This window comes from Cetorhinus maximus, chromosome 3 (genome assembly GCF_964194155.1).
Source record: "Cetorhinus maximus chromosome 3, sCetMax3.hap1.1, whole genome shotgun sequence".
NCBI classification, from domain to species: Eukaryota; Metazoa; Chordata; class Chondrichthyes; order Lamniformes; family Cetorhinidae; genus Cetorhinus; species Cetorhinus maximus.
In genome coordinates, this window is record NC_135881.1 from 129,916,271 (window position 1) to 129,943,038 (window position 26,768).

General features: G+C 42.3%; 1 protein-coding gene across 10 annotated transcripts in view; it reads right to left on the reverse strand.

Moving 5' to 3' along the window:
- Window positions 1-738: 738 nt before the first annotated feature.
- Window positions 739-26,768, reverse strand: part of LOC144678904 (thyroid hormone receptor beta) — a 252,321-nt gene continuing 226,291 nt past the window's right edge. For 9 of the 10 annotated variants that reach the window (XM_078538981.1, XM_078538985.1, XM_078538983.1 and 6 more), the window contains 2 exons: window positions 18,646-18,904; window positions 4,669-13,293 (listed from right to left, as the gene is read on the reverse strand). In XM_078538981.1, the coding sequence (XP_078395107.1) occupies window positions 13,052-13,293; window positions 18,646-18,904 (501 nt within the window). In that variant the 3' untranslated portion in view covers window positions 4,669-13,051. Of the gene's footprint in view, window positions 800-4,668; window positions 13,294-18,645; window positions 18,905-26,768 lie in introns of those variants that run through there. The other variant, XR_013576205.1, reaches the window with a different exon arrangement.

Genomic DNA, 26,768 nt, shown 5'->3' on the forward strand with positions numbered 1-26,768 from the left:
GCAGAAGAGCCAGATAGTGGGAATTGCCGAGCAGCTGCCTTAAGGGCTTCTTTTTAAAACATTTTACAGCTGTCCTGCTATGGAACAGATGCTGAAAGGGTTGAAATAAGTCAACAAGAAAGAAAAGCTCCATTTGATTAATGAAGCTACTTTAAAACTACAATTGCAGGAGGGTTCCATTTGGACAAAGGTTACTTTTCCAGTGAAATGTACTGCCAGATTCATGTGGATTGAAAGGGCAAATTTGCTTGTCTATAGAAACAGGAGCAGAATCTTAAAGTTTTTTTTAAAATTCTTCATTCACACTGGGGAACCACTGACAAGACCAGCATATATTCCCCTTCCCTAGTTGCTCTTGAGAAAGTGGTAGTGGGCTGTCTTCCTCAGCTGCTGTAGTCTGTGTGGTGAAGATATTCTCACAGTCCTGTTTGGCAGGGAGTTCCAGGATTTGTTTGCCTCAGGAAGGTTGCCAATATAACAGCTGCTCCTATTTTGCTTCCTTACAATGAAACTTATCAACACTGCTTCATCAGCTTGTTGCTGCATTACAGAAGGAAAATACAAGGCATTCTGCCAGTTGGTTGGGAACTTGCTAAATACATTGGCATGCCCTCTTTTTCTAATTGCGGTAGGACAAAGCATTTGTCTTGTGACCAGTAAATATGACAAACAACAGACACCAAAGATGCTGCTGACATTATGTACCTGCATACATACTCACATTCACGCAAGATGTTGCTGCTCTGGACTCTTGGGGCACATTAATCGTCTCTCAGAAATTCTTCCTTTTAAGAGAAGGCTGCATATGATGTATGCCAACAAATTCAAAAGGAGGGAGGAATTAATTAATCTATGGCTCTTGATTCTTTATGAGAGGAATGTGGAGACGCTGGGCCTGGAGGCAATTGAGTAGAGAAACAGATCAAAGGCCTGGCTAGTATCATTCTTTATCTCTTTTAGTCATTCATGCATCCCTCAAAAAGAGGCACACGCTACACCATAAGACATCAAAATATCTTTCACTATGAACTTTTTTTTCTAGGGTGTCTTATCACGCTATTCTAAAGCATATGTACTCCATCAACTCTAGATTCCCAAGGGGAGTAGGTGACTGAGCACAATGTGCAGTCTCAATTGAGCACCTCGCTGCATCCTATGCCACCTACTTCTACAGTGGTAAACACCAGCATAGATGTACATACCTGGAATGAGTTATTGAGCTATAGGAGGAAGCACTTAGTGAAGCAAGAGCATGAGTGAGGAAGTGGAAGAGCAAGTGTAATTGCAGCTCAGAACTGCAACCTGCTAGCCAAAGAACCGGTTTGAGGGATGACTTAGCTGCAGAGCTCAGGAATTCAGTTCGCACAGGGCCTACCTATTAATACGTTTTGGAAGCTCATTGTCAGCAATGGCAAGTTTACCAGGCAGTTTAAGGAGTGTGGTGTGTCTATGAGGGTAATCCACAACCTGTATCTATGCAGAGTTGTATGCTGTTAACTGAGTTGCAATAAAGTGTGATTATTGCAGGCCCTTCTGCAGTTGAGCTGCTTTTAGTTGAGGTTCAAAGCTCAGATAAAACTTCTATCACGAGTGCTTTTTCCTCAACCAACAACAGTCTCTCTCGTCTGGATTCACCATGCTGCTGAATGAGACCATGCAAGGTGCAACCTCTTGGATGGCTGGCTTCCACAGAGTGTCTAACAGCAGGGAAATGGCAAGAGCTGCTACAGAAGGTGCAGGTGTCTCTCAGAGTGAGCCCACATCCAACTGTTCTGCTCTCACACAAGTACAGGTGATTTGATAGCGCACAGACCCAGGCAGCCTGACAACAATATCTGTGGCTCCTGTAATTACAAGAGATATCTAATGAACCTCCACTCTTAGTAGCAGACAATGACACCCAACAGTCATCTATAATAATAACTCTTGTTACTGGAAAACTACTTAGAAGGAGCACATGTTTAAAAAGTAGAAGATCCCATTCTCACCCCCCGCAACAGATTTCCTTTGTTCCACCGCTGAGAGCCAGGCATCCAGCTGTTTAGGCACCGAGCTCTGGAAAACCCTCCCTAAACCTCCCCATCTCTCATTAAAACCTACATCTTTGACCTGTCCTAACATCTCATCATGGGGCTTGCTGTCAAATTTTGTTTGATAACATTGTTGTGTAGTACTTTGGGACTTTTTAACTACATTAAAGGTGCTATATAAATACAAGCTGGTATTGTTGTTACACATTTTCTCTAAGGAGTACTGAGGAGAACACAGCACACCTTGACTGCACAGTTTGGATGAATGAATTCTACTCTAAATAGGGTTTGTACGTGTCTGCAATCTAAAGAGTGATTGCACTGAATGTTGCACACATGAAACTGCATTCATGTATATTGATGGAATATGTACTGTGGGAAATAGCAAGTTTGGTTCAGAATAGTGGACATTCACATGCACTATTCTTACCTATGATTACTGAATTAGCTGCACATTGATGGATTGGAATTTCTTCCTGGTCATGAAAGATGTATCTTTGGGGTGGTTGTTCTGTACTTTGAAAAACCTAGACAGACTAAGGAATTGTACAGGTTTCTCCTGTTGCAACCTTTTCTTTCAATCATTATAGTAGACTATTAGTGCCACGAATGCTTCCAGGGTCCATTGTGATAAACGGGGCTGAACTTTTCTGGTCCTGTGGGGGTGTGTTAGGAGGCAGGACTGGGAGTAAAAACAGACATAAATGTGCGAGGTCAGCAACAAGACACGTTTCCACCTCCAAGCAATATTGCTGGAGGTGTGGTGAGTGCGGGCAGAGGCCATCTGCTCAACAGTGGCAGCTTATTGGGCCAATTGAGGGAGAGATGCTGCCACAACTGGGATGCAACAGCAACAACTGTGGCTATAAGCCACCCACAGTTGAAGGGTTGCCCCTCCATACAGCTGTGGCTATGCATCATTTTTAACTTTTTACAATGCAGCAGAGTGCCTCCATTCTGAGGTGCCCTCGAGGTCCCCTGCCTACCTCAGCAGCACCCGGGAGGCGCTGCCAGCTGGACACCTTTGCAGGCCTTCCATTGGTCCTACCACTGTGCTGCCCAATGGCCTTAATTGGATGGAGCTTCTGGAGGCAGCTTCTTAACTGACTTAATTGAACTAATTCCGGTTCTGAAGAAGTCATATTGGACTCAAAACATTAACTCTGCTTCTCTCTCCACATATGCTGACAGACCTGCTGATGCTTTCCAGCACTTTTTGTTTTTATTCTTAATTGGCTGCTTCCAAGAAAATTGTGAGCAATGTGCTACCAAGGCTACTTCTGGATTTCTGACTCAGAATTGAGGACATAATCAGCATTGCAACCCAACCTGGAAAATCCAGTCCACAATGTGCATCAGATATTGAGTCTGGCAATACAGGACACCAGTGTCCAAAGTGTAACAAATACCAAGGATTGAATCATTTGCTTCTATATATAGGCAGATGAGATCAGGATTTGATTTAATGGTGATGCAAGGTAACACTCTCCACTAATGGCCACATGGGTCAGGTTCTGGTGGGTGCTCATGCCCTTAGGACAGAAATGCAGCCAGAATCAGCTCTTCAAGATAAAACATGAGGGGGAGGAAAAACGGAAGCACTCGCTAAAAATTCCTAATCTCCAACCATGCTTTGTAGCTTTTAAAGCAGACACATAGGGAGACAGAAAAATACAGATCAGGAAGATCTGGGCAAAATCTGGAAATGGAGACATGAAAGACAGGAGAAAAATACATAGGCAAACCTGGGAGCAGTGAAATTAAAATGGTTACCCAGGCTGACAAGTAAGAGTAAGCCTAATTCTACACTTACATCAGGCAGGTGTGGTAAATAATGTACCAAGCAACACTCCAAGATGCTTTTGCACATCTCCAGCATCTTGTTTCAAAATGGGACTGGAGGAACAATTGAGCAGCTCCTTCAGCTGCCTGTCAGTAGAAAACCCCACGGCAAGACCATGGCTAGAAATTGGTGGACCATGGCACTCAGATCTCAAATACGTGCTGCTAGTGGATAAGGTTCCCCACCAGAAGAATGTGAGTACAAAAAAAACTCTTTGCTTTTGTTTCTAGAGGGGAAAGGAAGCAAAAGCAACTATTTTGTTTAACAATGTATACATTTTTTGGCTCCTGATGGCAAGTACCATTCCACAACTGAAAGTAAGTAGGCAAAACCTGCTTTCCCAGGCTTCTATCACTCGAAGGTCTCAAGTCAACAGGTGGTCAGGGTGATTCCCTCATTGACAGAAGATCTACCTTTTTCTCAGTCGCTTCCCGTGATATGGCCACAATTGGGACTGTATGTCTGAATTAAGCCAGGTTTAGTTCTGATGCCGACACCATCAGAAATATTGGTAAATTTTTATACATAGCTGAACAACTCAATAAAGCACAGGAACAGAAGTAGGCCATTCAACCCTTTGAGCCTGTTCTGCCATCCAGTTAGATCATGGTTGATCTGTACTTCAACTCCATTTTCTCATTTTTGCTCCATTTCCCATAACCAACAAAAATCTATCGATATCACTTTTATAGGAGTACTCAAAAGCATTGTAACAAATGTTAGAAATTAAAGTGAAATTATTTTATATAAAACTGCAACATACATTGAGACCGCTAATTTATTTTACAGACCATGTTTTTCTTTCCCTTAGATTTGTTTTATTACATAAAATATCTATACTAAAATACAGCATCCACAATTACATAAAATATTGTTCTGCAACATTGCTGAAACATATTTGATACTCATTACACGATGCATACAATGTGATTGTCAACAGCAATTATCAAAACATTATTTGAGAGCAAGAACTGCATCGTATTAACTCTTTCTTCACAGTGTGCAATATAAATCCATATAATTAACAAAGAGCTGATCAGCAACTTTCAGCATAGCTTAGTTATTTACACCATAGTTATTTGTGGGGTCGGCATTTTATCTTACAATTTATTAGGAAAAATACCGTAGGTCATCAGCATTTACATAAAGAATAATTACCAGCCATAAGCAGTAATGTGCCATTTAATAGCAAAATAACAGAAAATACAATTGCACCGGTTATTTTGGAGATTTCCTAAACACAGTCAGAGTTGTTATTTTGATTCCAGAGGTTTAAAGAGGTAAATGGGAACTCCTTTATAAGGATTCTAACAATTTTTCCTGAATATCAGCAAATGTTAGTAGCTCTATTCATTCAAGATTTCTATGCATTATGGAGATTTGTGTGGGGTCAGGTTTCTACACACCAGACACTCCGTTAACTAAAAAATAAATTCTAATGACGTGAATTCAACAGTTCCAAGGAAACCAAATGAATAAGGGTTAACACTTATGGTGATCAATATATGAAGAAAAAAAATCACAATTTCAGGTATAAAGGAGATCGATTTTTCATCTGTTACTGTGTTACATGTATGAACTATAAAAAAACTTTTTTCTAACCTTTGAACAAGGGAACAAAGGAAGCTTATTTTGCTGGGCTATGACATTGCACCACCTCCATTATAACACTACCTTTACACAGCTTTCAATCTATTTTCACATAATCAGTGTCAGTTACGCTTGTCTGCAAGCACTTAGTAAGGACACCTGCATAGAATTCACTTGCAGATAATAAAATAATGCTTCAGTAAGTTAACTATTATCACCAGGGTTTTAATAATATGGGACAATGGGTGAGTGACATTTATGGAAAAAAAAAATTCAGCTGAACTGTGAAAAGCCAGTCTTGTGCTGAGTTAGTTGATAGCATTTGGTGAACTGGTAGGGACACTACAATTGGCCTTAGAACTGATGGGTTGGAGGGCGGGGGGGTCGGGGGGAGGAATAATCAATCAAGGTTCTCCTTTTGATTGTTATCCAGCGACCTTGTTAGAAATGCAGATGTGGGAATTTCATCTGAAGACAGCAATGAATTTGATTAGAGTGAACATGACCGAACAATCCAAAAGCAAAGTACAGCAAATGCTGGAAATCAGAAATAAAAGCAGAAAATGCTGGAAGTACTCAGCAGGTCTGGCAGCATCTTTGGAGAGAGAAACAGAGTTAACGTTTCAGGATGATGAACTTTCATTGGAACAGGGAAAAGATGTAACAGGTTGTAGACAAGTACAGAGGCAGGGAAAAGTGAGGGGTTGGGGGGAAAAGTGGGGGGGGGGGGGGATTAGTTGGGGGGGGGGATTGGGGGGAGGGGAGTAAAGAACAAAAGGGAAGGTCTGTGATAGAGTGGAAGGCAGGAGAGATTAAATGGGATAATGGTGCAAGACAAAGGGGGTTGGTAATGGCACAAGTAAAGAAACAAAAGATGGGTTTAGGGAATGTGTAGGCGGAAAAAACAGATTTATCATTTAACAGTTCACTATCTGAAAACAAATAAGCCCAAAGGGAACAAAATAATAATGGACACAGGTTATGATCTGAAAATGTTGAACTCAATGTTAGAGACCGAATGGTTGTAAAGTGCCTAATCGAAAGATGAGGTGCTGTTCCTCAAGCATATGCTGAGCTTCACTGGAACAGTGTGGGAGGCTGAGGTTAGAAATGTCAGAGTGGGAGGAGGGTGCAGACTTAAAACGACAGAGTGACCAGAAACTTGGGGGCATGTTTGTGGATTGAATGGATGTGTTCCGCAAAGAAGTCAGCCAATTTGCATTTGGTTTCCCTTTTGTAAAGGAGTCTGCATAGGAAGCAATGAATATAGTATACTAAATAGAAAGTAGTACATATGGACATAGGAATTAGGAGCAAGAGTAGGCAAATAAGTAAATAAGTAAAATAAATAAGTAAGTCGCTGTTTCACTTGGAAGGAACATTCTTGGATGGTGAGAATTGAAGAAGTAAAAGGGCTGGTATGGCATTTCCTATGCTCATGGAAAGGGGAGGAAATGTTGGGATTGAGGAGTGGAACAAGGTATTGTGGAGTCCCTTCAGAATGCTGAAAGAGGAGGCAGGGGGAGATGTGTTTGTTGGTGACATCACCCCACCTGCCTCCACATTCAACAATCATCCTCTGCCATTTCCGTTACCTTCAGCATGCCACATCTTCCCCTCGCCTCCCCTTCCAGCATTCCGAAGGGTCTCTTCCTGCTAACATTCATTTTCGAATCTCATGTGGCCTCTTGGAACAAAACTGCCCATGTCACAGAAAGTTGTGGTCAGGGGTCAGGAAGATCAATGGTTAAAAGGGAAAAGGGAAAGCATTAATATGTTATTAAATAAAAGTGTTCGCTAATACTAGACATTGTCAGGGCTAAAATTATTTCCACCTGAATTTTAGTGTTCTGATACTAAGCCTTCTTGTACGATCAAGGGAAAATGTCAAACAGCCTTTCAGACTGGATTTTGTTTCGTACATTCTGTTAATTTATATTAAGACTTAATTGGAAATTGAACCCAGCACAATTCCCAATCGACTGACGTGACAATCCATTAAGGAAACAATATGGATTACTTAAACAAAACAAAGAAAGTAAATCAGGATAAGACTAGTTATCTATATATTTACAATATTTATTCTCTGTACAAGCAATTTTAATCTTATATACAGGACTTTAGAATTCAATCATGGCTGGGTAAGCACGGTGTATTATAAATAGGTTTCATAAAAAATATGGTATATTGCTTAGTAATTGTTCTTCATAACTGAGACTCTAAAATCTGATTCAATTAAGTTAAAACTTGAATTACAATTTAAAGTTATGTTGCCCCCTAGTTTCTCATTACATGTTGGTGCATATCCTGTGCTCATTTCAAGCCAGTCCAGGCAGCAGACTGCTTCATGATCATCTAATGAAAGCCAAAATTGGAAGCTCAACAGTAGTAATTTTCCCCGTTCTCCCACAAGATAAAAAACATTTTAGGGGAGAAATTCATTTTCTGCTTGTTCCTGGTGTCCTATGCAAGTCTGGCAGGTTTACGCGTTCCAAATTGGACCGAGTGCCTCATTTCCATTATACTGGTGAGGTGTAGATGCCATTTGGGCTTCTTGCCATATCTTGCCAGCGGAGGTGGGGAGCCAAATGCGATTGGTTGCAAATTGCACTCCTGCTCCTCCTGGGCCCACGTTAAGGCAAGTTAGAAACAAAAACAAAAACAAAACATACCATTTTTTTGGTTACCTTCAGTAACCCCTTGAAGGATTTTTGGTTAGAATGTGGCACATCCAGAAAAGCCGAGTGAGGCAGGCATGAAGCCTGGTCTAACTCATTTTTGCTGAATTTGGTATGTTTGGTATTGGGACCCTAAAACAGGTGTTAGGCCTGACCAACATATTCAAGGGGCCTAATGCCCATTTTAGGCAGGCTCTGATCTGTACTTGGAAGTCATCGGCAGCCAAATTAGTGGGCAGGGTGGGGGGTGTAGGGGGAAGGGCATTGAGGTGAGGTAGGGAGGGGAGGGTTCTGGAGAGAGAGAGAGAGAGAGAGAGAGACAGCATGGCCCAACATTATATCTCCAATCTTCCCCCTTATTTCTAACAGGAGCCCCATTTTAATCTGTTGCGGCAAAATTACATGCAACTTTTAGCACTATTTGTCAATAAGGAATAGAACAACAATACACTGTAACAAGGACTTTGGAAGGGCAAAATATAATTTATAATAACTTTCCGACTTATTCTAAATGTATTGCTGAACTTAAAATTAATTTGATTACAAAAATGATAAAATGTGATTTCTTTAGAATTGATATTTTCTTATGTGCAGCTTTATAATTTGCTAAATTTGCTAAAATTAATCTTAAAAAAATACAAAATAACTCAAACTGAAAATAACATAAAATGCAGCACAAAAATAAACACAGAAAATGGGGGAAAAAAGCTCCAAGACAGGTTTGAAGGTAGGTCAAGACAATCAGTGGTTGGATGTTTACAAGCAATACTGTGAACTAACTGCAGGACAACAGGAGGCGAAATTTTGTGGCTCCATTGCACTTTAGAATGCTCCAGTTACACCCAGAGTATTCCTGCAACCTCAGATTATTCTCTTAGCAACATTTCTCCTTGCACCAGTGCTCATGAAGTGCACTATTACATATAACTCTTATTCCACTAAATTGAAGAACATTACAGATTGTAAATTTTAAAAAAAAATAGAACTTGTTCTAAGTTGTGCTTTGAAAGTAACTTCAGTAAGTCATTACTTATTATCCACTGACTACTACTACCCGAGGGGAAGAGTATTAATATGCAAAACGTCCGTCTAACCTGTAAAGTGCTTTGGGTAGTCCTGAGGTGGCAAAAAGTGCTATATAAATTCAAGTTCTTTTTCTTTCTTTCACCTAAATCTATTGGTATTCCAATAACAGATTTGGTAAAGATGCAAATATGACCATCACTCAGCACCGTCAGTCCCTAAGGAGGAAAGTAGTGTATCACGCGACAAATTCTAACAATTTGAAAAGAAGCACGGCTTTTTCTTAGCACTTTCATGCCAAATTATTAAATGCTTTTTCATTTGGTTTTGAAAATATATTAAATTATCACATTATTATCTACCTAAAGCATGATGACCTCTGGGTTAGATCAAAATATTTATGAAATATTTTCAATATTCCATGGACAAATGTGTGTTTAGGTACTGTTGGCTTAACTATACATTAATGTCAAAAACATTTAAGTGAAAATCCTTAGAATTTTAGCTCATTCACTATTTCAGAGTCTGTGAAAAACAATGGGATGTGGAGTTTATTTACAGACTAAGCACTGGATATAATCCTCAATAAAAACAAAGGATGAGAGGCTCAACCTTGGGTGAAATAGGCAGCATATTCCAAAGTTCTCCATTCAGCAGATTATTCAAATCATACATAGCTGAACAGAGAATGCAACACAATTAAACCAATTCTCCAACTGCTGTTCCAGAGCTGACTTGGAAACAAAGGCCCTTGTTTATTTCAGATTGAAATATTTGCCTTTTTGAAGAATTATTGATTTTAATTAAAGAGAACTTAAAAAAAGGAAGATTTTCGAGGTTTTTTTTGGACAGAAATAGCGTTGGAGAGATGATGTACATTGGACAGCCCAAACGAACAGATTGGATTCAAGAATGTGTTGGGAAGTAATTCAGATATAAACGTTATATAGTAAACTAAATAATAATTCATTTTTTTTAGTGTTTTGCATCCCCTCCTCATTCCCTCTAGTACAAAGGACATTCAATATTAGTCAAAATTGGCATGACTAAAAATCTCAATAGCATGGTTTTCTCATGAAGTACCAGAAAGAATTTCATTTTAAAACACAAAATTCAGAGTGACCAGACAAACCATTTTAAGACTACATAACATTGTGGTGTTGATGACAGGAATGCAGAGCTAATCAAATTTAAGGGCAGCTAAAGCAGAGATGCGTTCACCAAAACACTTCTGCCCCATATGAATACTTAATGCAACAAATATCCTATAGGAATACATTCAGAAATGTATTAATTTATGCACGAACAGCAATGTGAAATTTAATTTATGGAATATTCCTGTGGAAATTTTCAAATGGCTGCTGACAACAGAGTTCAAACCAATGACATTTCCTCACAGTGCAACTTTAGGGCTTATTTGTCACCTGTTAGCCAATGTTGTCTTCCTCACTCAATGGACATTACAGCTAATGAAAAAAAAACTGTCATACTTTCAAAGCACTTCGATATGTATCATTTAAACATGATTGCAACTAGATCAGAAAGGTGTGTTTCTCTTTATTTCTTTAAATTCTACTTTGTAAAGTGGTCGTTCTTTTATTAAAAATACCAAGGAAATATCATAAATTTAATTAATACTGTGCAAACATGATACACCTGGTATGTTTTTTAAAAAGTGGCTTGTTTTCCTTAGGTATATCATTCTGTTATTACTTAATGTGCTTCATATATCAAAAATAGAATTCAGGCTTCCTACACAGTTTTTTTTCATCCTGATTGTCTGTGCATTCAATATTCTTAGCCTGTATGTTCAGCTAAGTAGTGACTAGTGGACATTTGTATAAGCTACCTTTTACTTTACAAAACATTCGGCTTGGCTACAAAGAAATAACAAAATGTATGCAATATACTAACCAAGCCCAGTTAGAAGGCTAAGCTTATTTAAAATTTTATGAGAAACTCTTCCTCAAAAACAATGTTTAATCACCTCTTATTGAATGTATTTTTTACCCCCAAACTTTTCCTTCTCATTTCTCCCTCCCCCACCATGCCATCTCTGCCCCTGCCCCCTCCCCCACTTACTTAGTGGTAAATGGATTCACATTATGTTTGCTGTTGTTTCTTGCTATATGGTGCATTCCAGGTAGAAGCAGGACTTTAGGCAGCAAAAAAGATCAACCAACACAAACAGTTTTGGTTTAGTTGTGCCAGAACCAACCATTTGCTTCAAAGGCCTGGCTTTGGTCTTTTAAGACAATCGTGCATGAAACTTCAATTTTCAATCAACGTAATCTTGTTAGATAAAGAAAGGTGCATTGAAAACTACAAGGTTAGGGAAACCATTCATCGGGAAACCATTATTGTTAGACTACAGGGAAAAATGTCCAGGAAGGAACCTCCATTAACAAGGCTTGCAGTCCTCATCAGCAATGTCAACCATGAACTAGAATAATTGCAAGAATGCATTCCTGCTAATTGTGAATACAACCATATGGCACTGTAAGGATCTCTGTATCAAGGCATATATATTGATATTTTTAATGCTAATATGTATTCCCACAGTTTGAAGAGATAAAGCTGCAAAAATTATAGCTCAATTTGCAGGAGGCATTAAAGCACTACCTACAAATGGATTAGCACCATGTAAATATGAGCTCTATCAAGCTGTGGAAAATCATGTATGGTAATAAGCAAAATAAATAAACTAAATAAAAGGATTATTTCTGAGTATTTTGCCTTGGAGTTGGTGAGTAAATGTGCAGTAAGATTGATCATGTTCCTAATAAAGCGTTCCAGAAAGACAGCTTAAATGTGTATCTGTTGAAGCTACCAATCATATTATAAAATATGTCAGCAATAGCAAAGTTACTTCTTCTCCTCCTAGATTTGATATCAATAGAATATTCAAGGGCAGGCCACTTTACAATTTCTTTTGCCCAAGGGATGGCAGTGTCAGGAGAGAATACTTTTCTCTTGCTGGTTCCCAGTGTCAGCATCAAACACTTTCACATCAGGTGCAGCATAGCCAAAGCCAGGGAAGGGCTCTAAATAATCTTTCCTTAGAGGCCCAAATCCAACCTTGGAAAGGTAAACCTAATTGCAAAACTGTGAACTTTTCTGTTTGAAATCTCTGGCTAACCCTCCAATCGGTCTGATTGGGATTGTGGTTTATGACACAATGTCTACACTTTGTGCTGAAATTGGCAACATGGATGTGAATGCCACAGGATAATATGACAAGTTATGGTGTTGTTCAGCCCTCTATTTTATTCTTCCTATAGTGTACTGAAATGTGATGAGTTTTTATTTATTTGTTTATTTTATCTACACTGTACACTTCAACTGCATCTATTTTACCCGCACTTCACAGTTCTGGGTACTTAAATGATCATTGATTGAATAATAGTAAGAAGGTAGCTCAGATATTGGGGGCGGGGGGGGGAGTAGGAACTCTTATCAGTTATTTTGTTCATACTTGCATTTTGGTTTCAGAACAAGAAGTAGCTCTGTAATTTCCATATAAATTCAAATTGATTCAGCCTTATATAATGGTAGCCAGCCTGCAGCAATAGCTGCAGCATATTTAGTCATATTAAAGATCCATGCAAAAGAAAATTCATAGGACATCTGGAGTTTGGAGTTCCTTACCACAAAGCAATATTCTACCATATTGTCTTATTTGAAAACAAACATGAACAACATTAGTCCACAAGATAAGCAAAAATGTGTACAAAAGCTACGTTCACAAAATCACTAGTACCCGCATTAATGGAATGTTTCTCACCATATCTGGAAAAGGTACTCTGTGAAGTCCAATGAAACATTGCTCAGTAGTGCTAACGCAGTTCACAGATATTCGGGTAGTGCACTGGTTCAAAGTCAGGTTCCTAATCTTCAAAGACTTCCAGGAATAATGGTGGAAAAAGTTCTGTTGGACATTCCACCTTCATATGAAGAAAACGGCTTGCATGGCAGGCTCCAATCATTCGCAGGTCTGTCACCTTCATCAGTAGTTTTGGCCAAAAGTGAGCAACATTGTGCTTGCGATAATTGATGTAATGTTCAAATGCAAGAAGGAAGGATTCCTGGATTTTTTCTATCTTGTCTACACTGGCAAGACCAGGCCGATCTACACAAGAATAATGAAGACAAACCATTATTAAAACCAGCAAAAAATTGTCAAATTAGTGCAATCTAATTTGTGGTTAAAAATCAGGTGATAGTCATAATACAAAAAATAATTTCGTAAATTTTGTTAGAACAATGGAGGAGCTGTACTCATATCAATAACAAATATGAGCACTCAAAATCTGCTAAATTCAGGGGGCTAAAAATTTGATAAGGCCAGTTAATCGGCATGGGAGCGCGATGTGTGGTTATCCCGTCCCTGATCAAGGTGATGCAGTCAGCAAACAAACATCATGCTGCCTGCTCACCTCCTTGACTGTGATGGGCAGTCCAACACTAATCATGTTGCTGACTAGCCGCATGCTCAGTGTGTGGCTAGCATAAGTTAAAGCTAGCCACTTCTTAAAGGGCAGGTGCATTCAGGTGCAACAGTTGTTGAAATAGTCTCCAAAAGTGTTTCAGGGAAGGAAAAAGACTACCAAATGAGCATCAGGTCAGAGAGAAGGCTCCCAGGTTCTCTCATGTGGCACTGAGGGCCTTGGGCCAGCAAGTGGAAAGGAGGAGAGAAAACTTCCGCAGGGGGGTCCGGTGGCCCTCCAAGCACTCACTGCGTAGTGAATGGGAGCAGGTAGTCAGGGAGCTCAATTCAAGGAGTCTGGCCTGAGAATCTGGATGCAGTACCACTAAAAAGTTAATGACCACACATGGCTGGTCAAGATCATCTTGCCAATGTCATATCCTAACAATTGCACCATGAATCTCACACACTGCTCAATGCAGCAACAATAACCAGGACTCATGCCGAACATTCAGATGGTCCACGTCCCCCATACCACTTGTCTATCCTGCAAGCTTGACACCCACATCTCTCAGGTTCTATAGTCTGCCAGCTATTCAACTATAACAAGCACATCACCCAAACACATTGCAATGTACTTACTGACACTTTCCTTCTTTCTTGTAGGACAAAGGAGCAGCAGGGTATTGATTGGGGACAGGTACGCCTGCATCTCCTGAGAACTTGGAGGAGATGGTGCTGTGAGTTATTGGGCTGGCAGTGATTAAAGTCATTGCAATCGGTGTCACCGAGACCATCCAGGATGCTGGCATGTTGCAGCCTCTTGCATCTTCTTAAATCCCACTTCGCCCTTATCCCCAAGCTGCAGATGGTGTGACCATGGACCCCTTGCTTTCCACCCAACCCACTTTCCCTTACATCAACCCTCCCTGTCTGCATGCTTTCAGATACACAAAAGCTGCCACCACGTCAACCAGTGCAGCATCACCATGAAGGGCACAAGCAAAAGCAGAAGTCTGATGATGAAGCACCATCACTTGATCTGACACTCACCACTGCCAGTTTGCATACAGGCACTGTGCAAAATTTTGAGGTCAGTACAGATTTGGGATCTGCATGTGGTGAGTCGCCAGGTATAAATGGGTTCTAGCCAAGCTAGGAGTAAAAGATAGCATGTGTACCAGTACCCTGGAGGGCGAGGTGGCAGATGAGTTCTGCTGCAATGGACTTGGATGAGGATTTTGATGGGGCAGCATACAAGGGAATGCTAACAGGCAGGCACACAGAGTCACTTGGTGCATTGACAAACCAGCCAGTTGTCACTATCCAGGGACATGGGGCAGTCCAGCTTGGCACAGGGCTTCGTGCAGAGCTTGGAGCCCATCCTTTCCACCGAGGAATTAATGGTCAACCCCACTTGGAGACCCAGCCATGACACAATGTTTGGTGGCCACTGTCTCAACTTCCATTACAGCATAGGCAAAAGCATTCAATGACTGACTGCTGCAATGGAAGCTCAGACTGAGGTCCTGTGATCCATTCTTGTTGCCATGCAAGCCCAGCTTGGTTCCACACAGGTTCAGACTGCTTCATCATGGCTGCAAATCCCAGTGCTCAAATGGGCTTGCAGACTCTCATGGCAGTCCAGTAATCTGTGGTGTTTTATCATTACATTGCAACCATCATGGTTATTTTATCTTCCTTCTACCATTTCATAAGATTTTACATTGATTCATTTTTCTGTCTGCTTAGGAATCAAAGGCAGACAGGCCTCTGAAGGTACCTAGGATCAGATTTACTACGGAATCCAATGCCCTTGCCTGTGAACTTCCTCCTAATATCTCCTTTCTTGGCTCATTACCCAGTTTTTCCATACACTTGTGAGAAGAATCTCAGACTGTAAAGTTTGGCATTGTAACTTTTCAATGTTATTATGGGTGTGATTTTGGATTTTACCACAGGCGTTAGAGGCATGTGGCTGAAGTATGCAGCTTGTGACGTCAGTCAGCATGTTTGATTTAATTTTGATTCTAACTCAATGCCCTCTCTTAAACATGGACAACTGAATAGACATTCAGCAGCAGGAAGGACCCCTCAGCGTTATTCAAAGGGATCATAATTACTTTCAGGTCACTTACTGATTGATTTCTATTGGCTGTTGCTAAGTTTGTAGAAGTGGTGTGAGTTTTCTATCACTAGGTTTAAAGTTTGTGAAGTCAACAGGAAGTGGTGTTGCATATGGTGAACATCTTGGTTCTCACTTCAAGGCTTCTGCTCAGACCACTTGCTCCCAGTCATGGGTGCTCTAGTTCCCATTCACCCTTGGCCTGCAGCATGGCAGGAAGACACAGAAGAGGACAAACTGCTAGCAGACAGGGGAGAAGATGGAGGGGAGAATGACTGTCAGCAGGAAGTCTTATCAACCCAGCTTCTATGGGGAGCATATCCCTTACCTCAACCTTGGTGAGAAATAGTGTGCACAATGTCTCTGTTTTACCTCTGAGGAAGTGCTCACTAAATCCGCCACCTCTTGTAGGCAGACCTCAGAGTAGGTCAAAGGTGGTGCTGCCAGTAGTTGCGAAGGTGACCATAACCATGAGATTCTTTGCATGGTAACATCTCCCAATCTGCCGTCCATCGCTACATAAGGGAGGTGACTGACAATTTTTACATAAGGAGAAGGAAGTACATGGCATTCCTCCTGAACAGAGAGAAGCAGACAAAGCATGCATGTGGCTTTTCCAGGATATTGGGCTTCCTCATGGTGTAGGATACCACTGTCTGCACACACATGGCTTTGCCAGTCCAGCATCTAAATGCTGAAATCTATCACAATTGGAGTGTAACCTTGTTGTCATATGCCTGCTTTCCTGGAAACAGTCATGACGGCTTAATCTACCAGCCATAAGTGGGCAAACTTACTTAAATGAAAAGCAAATATACGGCCAAGGCCTGTACAAGAGATTGCAGAGTGCTACCTTGCATAGACTGAAGGAAGGCAAGTAAAATTAGGATGATAAAGAAAGCCAATCTTGCAAGCCCTCAAAAAATGCTGCTTGAATTTTACACCCTACATTCAGTCTGATTCAACAGTATTGGCCTAGAAACAGAACCCCAGTATGTGAATGGTCCCAAGGTTAGATCGTTGGCCAGGGTCAAGATCTCATCGCTGTGGATGGTGAAAGTTTTACCCTGTACCAGATATAGTGATGATTATGGCAAGAGTCTCCATTTTGTTCCTGGCCTATTTTGTGGGATTAGGCTGGATGGCTCCTTTATGGCTGGCACAGACATAATAAGTTAAATAGCCTTCTTCTGTGTCACAAATTTCTATGATTCTATGCTGTCATCTGTTTGAGTTTCCATTTTAGATTTGAAGTGCAGGCTTTCTGTATATTCAATTTGACGCCTGGTAGTACAAAACTTGAATATTGCTGAAAAGAAAGACATATTGCCGATGCTTTTCATCGAGCTTGTAACATTGCTCATTTGCACTTGCTAGAAGCAACATACATTCATACACAGGGACCCTTTCCCTGCAAACAAAAGGAATATGTTCAAGCCTTGCACCTTTTTTGAATTACCTGGGGACTTAGGGAGCCTATAATTCCCCATGGCAATGCCTTGACCAATCAGATTCAAAATGTCAACCAATCAGCACCCTTTTCTCCTGTAGTAGAAATTGTAGTGATGGTTTGAAATTCAGTATTCATGCGTTTGTCCTGATGAGTGCAAGATGAAAAGCTTCGGCAACATGTCTCTCTTTTCAGCAACACTCATATTTAATTCCTGGCATTTTCTTGCCTTCTCCTTTCATCATTAACTAGTTGCAAGTTTTACCCCTTTAATGTCAGAACAACTTTTTAAAAAGATTGCTCTTGGGGGTGTGAGTATCGCTGGCAAGGCCAGCATTTATTACTTATCCCTAATTGCCTTTGAGGTGGTAATTGTGAGCTGCCTTCATGAACTGCTGTAATCCATGTGGTGTGCGTACACCCAAAGTGCTTTCTGTAGGGGTTTGATACAACTGAGTGGCTTGTTGGGCCATTTCAGAGGGCAGTAAAGAGCCAAACACATTGCTGGAGTCAAGTGTAGGCTAGACCAGGTAAGGTTAGCAGATTTCCTCCTTGAAGCACAGTAGTTTTATGATCATTAATGAGACAAGCATTTTTTTCCAGATTTACTAACTAATTGAATTTAAATTTTCCCAGGTGTGGTGGTGGGATTTGAACTCACATCTCCAGAGCATTGGTCTTGGTTACGAGTCAAGTAACATTACCACTATGCTAATGTCCTCATTTTCTTTACTGCTTGATTGGGATTCTCCCTTACATCCTGCTTTTCATTTAAACAGCTTATGGGCCATTCGACAATTAACTGAGCTTCTTTCTATGCTTGGAAAATCTGGGTTCTTTTCCTTTGCCCATCGCCTTTTTTTTTATTGGACTAATTTTTAGTTCTGGAAGGACACTGCTGAAAAAGGCAACTTATGTTTCCTCCCTCCAAACTCTAACTGACCTGTTGTGTATTTCTAACATTTTCCATTTTTGCACGAACCTGAATTTCTTGGTCTACAATATTAAAAAAGATTGCTTGGAACATAATTCTCTGTAACACCAACATCAAATTGCTTTCATTGTCACGTCATTGTAGATTATCTGGAAAATGGTACATGTAACATTAGACTAGGATGATTAAGAATGTCATACAACACTGAAGGTCAGATTACTGACAGTAGCAGCTGGGCAGCTCTATGAAATTAAACTCTGAAATGTTGGATGACAATCCAATGCCTGGGTAGATAATCTGGGCACCATTTATCTAATTGTAACCCCCTGCATTAGGTGAGTGGAAGTATATTACTGTATTTGTTCTATTATTTAGCTATGAAGCAGCTAAGCAAAAGATAAAGCCTCCATCATGAAGCATTCAGTATCTGCCTGAGTGTTTCTGCAGGAACACATGTCAGGTTTGAGTTACTGCAGAGAACTCTAAAAGTAGTAATTTATTTGGAGTAAAATGTTTTATAAGACACTGTAGAAAAGATCATTATACCTGAAGACATCAAAAGCACAGCCTGGAGCAGAGCCACTTCACTATCATCCAAGTTGAATGCAGACAAAGATATTCCCAGATCAAAGATTGCATCAGATACAACACCAAGGCCTCCATTTTTTAACTGTTCTCTTTTGACAGCTATCTCACCATTCAAAGTTAAAGTCTCACTCTCAGGGTCATAGCGAACTGCTGCCCTAAGGGACATGATTTCCATACAGCAGCCTTTCAGAAGAATTATCTGGTCTTCACATGGCAGCTAGAAAATAAAAAGAGAGGAATCAGTCTACACCAGAAAGCATTATTTGTACTCCAACACCGATATCATCACATTTGACAGTTTAGTTCTAAACTTAATAATGAGGTTTTGTTGAAATTACAAAACAACCGAAGAAAAACACAATGCTAGCAGAATTAATCACTTGCAGAGCATTCAAGGAAAACACAATCAGGATTTATATCATTTACATAGGACAAGAGGGGGTTTTATTTATTTTCTTCTAATTTTTGCCTCTTTTGAGGATGCTCATTTTGTTGCAGGCTGAGTGTTTAGGCTTCTTCAGCCTTTTGACCATGTTTAATTGGTGACTCTGCAGAGTCTATTCCAAAATTGTGGACAGCATGGCCCAACAAAGCCCCAGCCATCGTCTGCAGATTTAACTTTGAACTGTACTGGTTGCAGATTGAATCTGTTTGTATGCAGCTGTAGTAAATGGTTCAGATTCCCTCAAAGTGGGTGTTCATTGGAACCGACACCCAAGTAACTGCAGTTTAATCTCAGAGCTATTCAAATATGTCTGTACTTTTGTAGCTCACCTGTTCGGTACCATGCAGTTTCAAAGTAAGGGATTGCTCAGATAGGGGCCAAAGAGGGACACAGGATTGTCTGTCTCCAGTCTGCATGCCTAAACTCAACAGCAGACAAACCGATAAGACTTTCAGTCTTAAACCTTATATTGAGGTTTCCAGTTGACCCATAATGTAACAACCGTAACGACACTTTGAAATAACTTTATTGGCCATGAAGCACTTAGGGAGGTCCTGAAGACCTTTATAAAAGCACATTCTTCTTCTAAACCATTCCAGTCACTTTACTGACAATACCGGAAATGTTTTCTCCCCTCCCGAAGGCACTGGTATGATTTCATAGGTGCTCACCAGCACCTCGTATGAATGGGCAAGCTTCTTGTGCGAGTCTACACAGCGGCCGGAATCTTCTGGTTCCACCTACAGCGAGAAACTTGGAGGCCGGGGGAGCTTAATTTGGCAGGAGGCCAAAAATCAGTTTCCCGTTGGTGGGATGAGCTTTTACAATGTCACCCATGCTCATTAAAAGGCCGGTTTGCCTAATTGAGTGCCCTCTCCAAATTAAGTTCTCTGCCAGTGAGAAATTGGAACTTTCACAATTATGACTGCATATAAGCGGCGAGGTAGACTTCTTCCTGAACTTTGGAGTGAGTAGCTGCTGCTTCGTCCTTTTGGGGACCGCTCAGAGGCCAGCCTATTGATTGAGATCGGGTGCCGATAGTCCAAGATGCGCGAAGGCTGGACAGGTAAGACAGGTTAAAGGGGGAAGGGTGGATTGGAGGCTGGACAGGAGAGGCATGCGAAGGGGGGGATGGCGGGTGGCAGGGGAAGTGTGTGGAGCAGAGGCTGGACAGGCAAGGCAGGTCAAGCAGGGAAGGATGGAACGGAGGCTGAACAGGGGAGGCGGGCTAAGGGGTGGAAGGAAGCCAGACCGTCTGAGTCTTGTTTAGAAGGGTAAATATGTCATGCATGTCATGGTCCTGTTCTAGGGCAGTGGAAGGCCTCTCTAGGCAGTAAGCATCGTAAGGAAATAGGTCTAAAGATTAAGAGTTCAAGAATTTGGCCCTAAGGGTTTGAATCAAGGTCTGGAGCTGCTGTACATTTTGTACTGACTGCCTCCTGCTGCTGTGAGAGGCAGGGATGAAGGGAGGGAGTGATGGAGGGAGGTGGATGCCTCCAAGGGGCATGGATAGTTGATGGCAGCAAAGACCCGACTCTAGACCTCCATTCTCCTGGGTAAATGGCCATGGCTGACAAGGGTTTATGTGGTGAGTCTTTCTATGATGCCAAGGCAATGGTCTCTATATAGAGACTCTAGGGTAATGGAGGCAAGCTGAATAGTGTCTGATGGAGGGTTCTTGCACATGGCTGTCATCACCCCGGTCAATGCACAATGTCACCATGCAGAGTCATGTATGAATGGGAGGAACACTCATCTCTGGTCCTCCAGGATGTCCTTCACTTGGAAGGGGTGGAGTAGGGATGCCATGTTGAAACGGAAGCCAGGCACAGGGCTTAGCATTGGCTTTGAGGCTGAGAGATGGAGGCTAACCTACAAAGAATTCACTCACTAGCTAGATCACTACAATTCATTCACAGATCCACTGAGGCCTAGATGATGCAGGCTCTAGGCAACCCCGTCTTTCTACTGGCTCATCCAGATGGAGGAGGAACCAGCACAGGTTGGCCTAGGGCAAGAGGGTCAATGACCTGAGTAGCAAGAGGCAATGGGGCTTGTATATCAGCACAGTTTGGCACATGCAAAAGATCACAATACCAGTAGGGCTGATGTTAAGTAGTGCAATTTAATTCAGCTATCATAAATCAAGGTACATGAGAGCAAAGTATAATGTCTGTTACCAAAAACGGAGCTGGGGCCTGCCAGCCAGCAGAGGACAAAAAACCAAATTGTAAAGGATAAGTATTGGCAGCTTACTGTGCCTGGAATCTGTTAGCTATTAGATTGTCATGGGCCTGCCTGCCCATGGATGGAATGGTGGAGCGCAGGTCCGAGTGCATTTCCGGCATCCACAGTGTGTTTTGCTGGATCTGGATCTCCAAGGCAGTCACCATCTATTCCATGAAGGCAGCCAAGCGTTCGCATGCCGGAGTCACGACAGCAAACAGAACCTTTGGTCCAGTCTGCACATTGTTACAATCCCTGCTGATGTTAGTACTGGCCAAGTAGAGATCATCCGGGGGCAAAAATCCTTGAATTTAAGTGGGATCTGTGAATGCTTAAAGAAATGAGTGCGTGGAGGTACTGGGCATAGGAACAGGGTTTGCTGTGAAGTATATTATACTAGTTGGAACTCAAAAATGGCTGATTGTTGCTAAGACTTTTCTGGGAGTAGGAAACTTAACAGCGGAGTATTTGAAATCCTTGACTAAGGCTACACAAACAGAGGCATTCACGCCCCACCTTCTCACCGAGGTGTAATTCTCTTGATTTTTGGCCTTCTGCTATGCAACTTCAATCCTCCCACCAGCCTAAAAATTGAGGCTGGGCAGGAAATGGCTCTTAAGTGGTCAATAATTGGCCACTTAAGGGCCTCAACTGGTGCAAGGGCGGGCTTCCCATCTGAGGCCTTGCCCATCCCAGCATAAAATATCGCGGTGTGGTCGGGGCGGGTGGGAACCTGGAGGGAATCCCGTCCCTTCAATTTCATGCGCCTCCCACCTACAACCCGCTGGCGGGATAGTGTAAATTGTGGCCATGGCTCTGTTCTTTAGCTCAACGTCACTCCGACGTAAAGAGGGGGAAAAAGCCTTGTTACAAGCTTATTTTTAATGAAAACTTTTAGCATTATGTTTAGCTTTTGTTAACAAACTGGTTCAGTTAGTGTGTGGCCCTCAAACAGATTGTGCATTTTAGCTATCAGGCCACTCATGTGGAATCCCCTGCTGCCTCCAGGAGTGCTGACGAACCTCATGCTTCTCCTTGTGTAAGTAGTGAAGCTGTTTCCTCATTGTTATGATATTGAGCTTCCTGAGTCAACGAGAGAAAACATTGGAACAAAAAAAGGCATCAACTCCTCCCCCTCAAAATATAAAACTGCTTATGGCCAGGATTTTTACCTTGCCGGGCGGGCACTGGGGGCAGGCCCGGGAGCGGTCATGAAGCCGCCCACCACCCACGATTGGACTCCAACACCGACTTCACGCTGGCTGGCCAATTAATGATCAGCCAGCGTGAAACATGTGCTGCAGCACTCCGTGTTGCCGGGGTGGGGGCAGGAGAAGGGCAAGCGTGGAGGTTCGAGCGCGTGTGCAGGTGCGTGCAATGAAAGCTCCCTGAGACACAGAGCTGCCTTAGGGAGCTGAAGATTTATAACATTAAAAATAAAAAGTTAGCAATGTCAAAAACATGTCCCCTCATGTGACAAAGTCACACAAGCAGGGACATGTTATGAATGAATTTTAAGAATTTTAATTTAATTTTTAATTGCTGTTGGAAACTTCATCCTGTCCGTGGATGCCGTTTCCTAAAAAAACCAAAGGCCGCTTGGCCTTTTTGCCTGCCTGCCAACCGTAAGGTTGGATGGGCAATGAAAATCTTAGTTCCCCTTAATAGGTCTGTTAGTTATCAGCGGGCGCATGCCCGCCAACTGAAATATTGCGCGAGTGCGTGATGATGTCGGGATGCTCACCCGATGTCATCACGCGTCATTTTACACTCCAGTGGTTAGGGCATGCGCCCGCCTGCTTAGCGCAAATTTCTGCCCTATATATCTGCAACAGCAGCAATTTGGTCTTGCATAGTTGCTCTTCTTGTTTTTAAAGTTTATTTTTGGCATGTTTTTCATTGATCCTTTTGCTCATTACTGCCTTTCCTTACAGCAGCATTATTGCATACTGTAGGCCTAACACTAAACTTGAATCTATTACCCTTAAGTTGATGGGTAAGGGTGCACCTTGGCTGCTCCACTGAAGCCCAAGATTAGTCTGATGTAATTCTTAGGTGGGCCTGCAAACAGACAACCAGTGTACCCACATATTACCAGCAGGACGCCACTTAAATGTACATATTGATGTCCAATGGCATTGTTGGATCCTGCTTCCAATTTTCAGGTAAAAGGTGGGGAGCTGGGTAGGGGCAGGACTTTGAGCCATGCATGTTCTGTCCATTTGTACCAGGCATGAACAGGCCTTATAATGCTCTAAAACAAAAATAAAAATACCTGGAAAAACTCAGCAGGTCTGGCAGCATCTGCGGAGAGGAACACAGTTAACATTTCAAGTCTGTATGACTCTTCAACAGAACTAAGTAAAAATAGAAAAGAGGTGAAATATAAGCTGGTTTAAAGCAGGGTGGGGGGGGGGGGGATGGGAGGTGGGACAGGTAGAGCTGGATAGAGGGCCAGTGATAGGTGAAGATAGCCAAAATATGTCATAGACAAAAGGACAAAGGTCCTACCACACCCCCCCCTCCCCCCACCTTAAACCAGCTTATATTTCACCTCTTTTCTATTTTTACTTAGTTCTGTTGAAGTCATACGGACTCGAAACGTTAACTGTGTTCCTCTCCGCAGATGCTGCCAGACCTGCTGAGTTTTTCCAGGTATTTTTATTTTTATTTTGGATTTCCAGCATCCGCAGTTTTTGGCTTTTATCTTATAATGCTCTTCCTGACTCTACAAAAATACTGCAGTCCATGCTTCATCCTCTTTGGGATTGGTTACCCTTCCCTCACAGCCCTGACCCAATTGCAGGTTCAGTGTGGGAGCCTGGTGATTCCTCTCCCTCCTGAAACCATTGAGCTGCAGTGAGAAATCCATTTGGTGCCAACAGCATTCAAAATGAAGCCCCACCTAAAAAATCGTTTGGGCCTCCTGGTGCTGGCTTTGTGGAAGTCATGGGGCTACTCCAATGACTTTGTGAGCTTTCCAGTTGATGGTTACAAATTGCCCCCATTGTTTGGTGAGTGGGAAAATTAAGCAGATTGAAATAATATTTGAGGACATCTTGAAAATATTCTTACTCTTCTCACTGCTTAAAATGTACCTCATTGATCGAGCTTTTAGTCACCCGTCCTAATATCTCCTTCTTTGGCTCAGTGAGAAATACCTTGAAATATTTTCCTGCGTTAATGGCACCATATAACTACAAAAATAAAAACAGAAAATGCTGGAAAAATTCAGCAGGTCTGGCAACAGCTGTGGAGAGAGAAACAGAGTTAATGTTTCGAGTATGGACTCAAAACGTTAACTCTGTTTCTCTCTCCACAGATGCTCCCGGACCTGCTGAGTTTTTCCAGCATTTTTTGCTTTGATTTCTGACTTCCAGCACCCACAGTATTTTGCTTTTATCTATGTAAATACAAGTTGTTTTTGACATGAATAGCACAAGTTTAAAGGAAGTTGCGTACTGGCGTTTCCAAAATGCATTAATATCTAGTGGCCTTTCCAACTTCAAAGAACGGCAATTAGATGGCTCACATCAACAACAACAACTTGCACTTATATAGTGACATTAAAATAATTAAACATCCCATGATGCTTCACAGGAGCATTATAAAACAAAATATGACACCAAACTAAATAAGGTGGTACAAGGGAAATGTACGGTGGCCACTAGCAGAGCCAGGAATACCAGATACACAACCATGACTCCCCTGCCCACCAACCCTCGTGTATGCACACACACAGAAACGGATATGTGCTTAAGACCTACCGATATCAAAACAAGCACTGCATGGAGCACTTCTGCAATTGCTTTAATCACTTCATTGATTAGGTTTAAGTAATAGTTAGCAATAATAACTGTACTAATAGCTAATAGGTGTAGTTATATATTTAGCATAATATTGAACTGGAAATTATTTCAATAACTGAGACTGGTACTAGCCAATAAGACTGGTAGGACAACAACATGTAACATGAGGGCAGCGTCATAAGTACACAGACAGGTCTGATAGGACATTTTTAGGAGGGCATGCTTGGTGACCTGGAAATAATCATGACCAGTATTTAACCAATCAGGCTGGAATGGTGACCGTTTGGAATTGCCCAGCCTTCAAGTGGTTGATTTTGATATAATTCATTTTTGAATCATCTGGATTCAGATGGTCGGCGAGTGCCTGTGAAAGCTGAGCTGTGGCACTGCAAACAGTGCGAGCTTCAAAATACTGGACCTAAGGGGGTCCAGTACTGAAACAGGGACGAATGAAATTGTATTGTCTGGTACAAAAAAGGTGCTGTTGTGAAACACGTCGACGTGCTTTCCCACCGACGTGGACAGACGATACAGCAGGCTCCAAGAGCCTGGCGGGATGGCCTTTTAATTATATGCAGATGTATTACAAGTAGCTCCCTGCCAACCGACGGCGAGAAATGCCATAGGGAGTCAGTGGTGGAGACCGAAGACAATGGCCGTAATTTTCCAAGCCTGCTGCTGGCGGACGTGAAAGGTGGCGTGCGTGGAAAATATGGCGGGACCTGCTTCATGATGGCAGAAAGGCAGATTGTGATCGTCCCCTCAGCCCGCCGATGCTGGGCCGTGTTTCCCGCCATTGGTTGGCGGGGAGCTAATTGTGATACATCAGCATATAACTAAAAGGCCATCCTGCCAGGCTCTTGGACCCCCTCCATATTGTCCATCCACGTCAGCGGGACGTGTTTCATAACAGCACGCAGGCAACGAGCACTTGGCGGCCTTCACTTTGGAGGAACTGAGGTGAGTGAGCAGCTGCGTTCTCCACAGCTTGCCTGTTGTTTACAGGCCACAGGGGCACCGGGGGCAACTGATGCCTGGCCCCGGGGCAATTGCTGAGGGGGGTGGGGTGTTCGGGGGCAAGCGCTGGCCAGCCTCAGAGGCGACTGCTGACGGTGGGGGGGTGGTCAGGTGCTACCCTGGCACAACATCACATGCACAGGCAATCGAGGTGGGGGGCAGGGTAAGTGAGGGAAGTGGCTGCACATTAGGGATACCTGTATAAACTGACCATGTCTCTACAAGAGTGATATGATTCGGATCAGGCTCCCAGCCTGCCTGCCCATGCAAGCAACGCAGTTACACCAAAGGGCCACCAAGTGCTCCATACCTTACTGAACACCGCCCTGCATAGACTTCGAGCCCGCCATCACTTTATTGGACCGCGGAGCAGTTGGACTGCACACGTTGTACAATCTCCTCGCCAACACTGGCCATGTAGCAGTCACAGCTGGAGGCGCTCACAGCCCCTTGTAATCTCAGCATCCTGGTTTAGACCAGTGTCCCCCATGTCACAGGTTGACAGGGCAGCCATGCAGCGCACTCATCTTTGGCCATCTGAGGAGTGACCAGCACTCTCAGGGAAGCATTAAGGGGTGGTCACA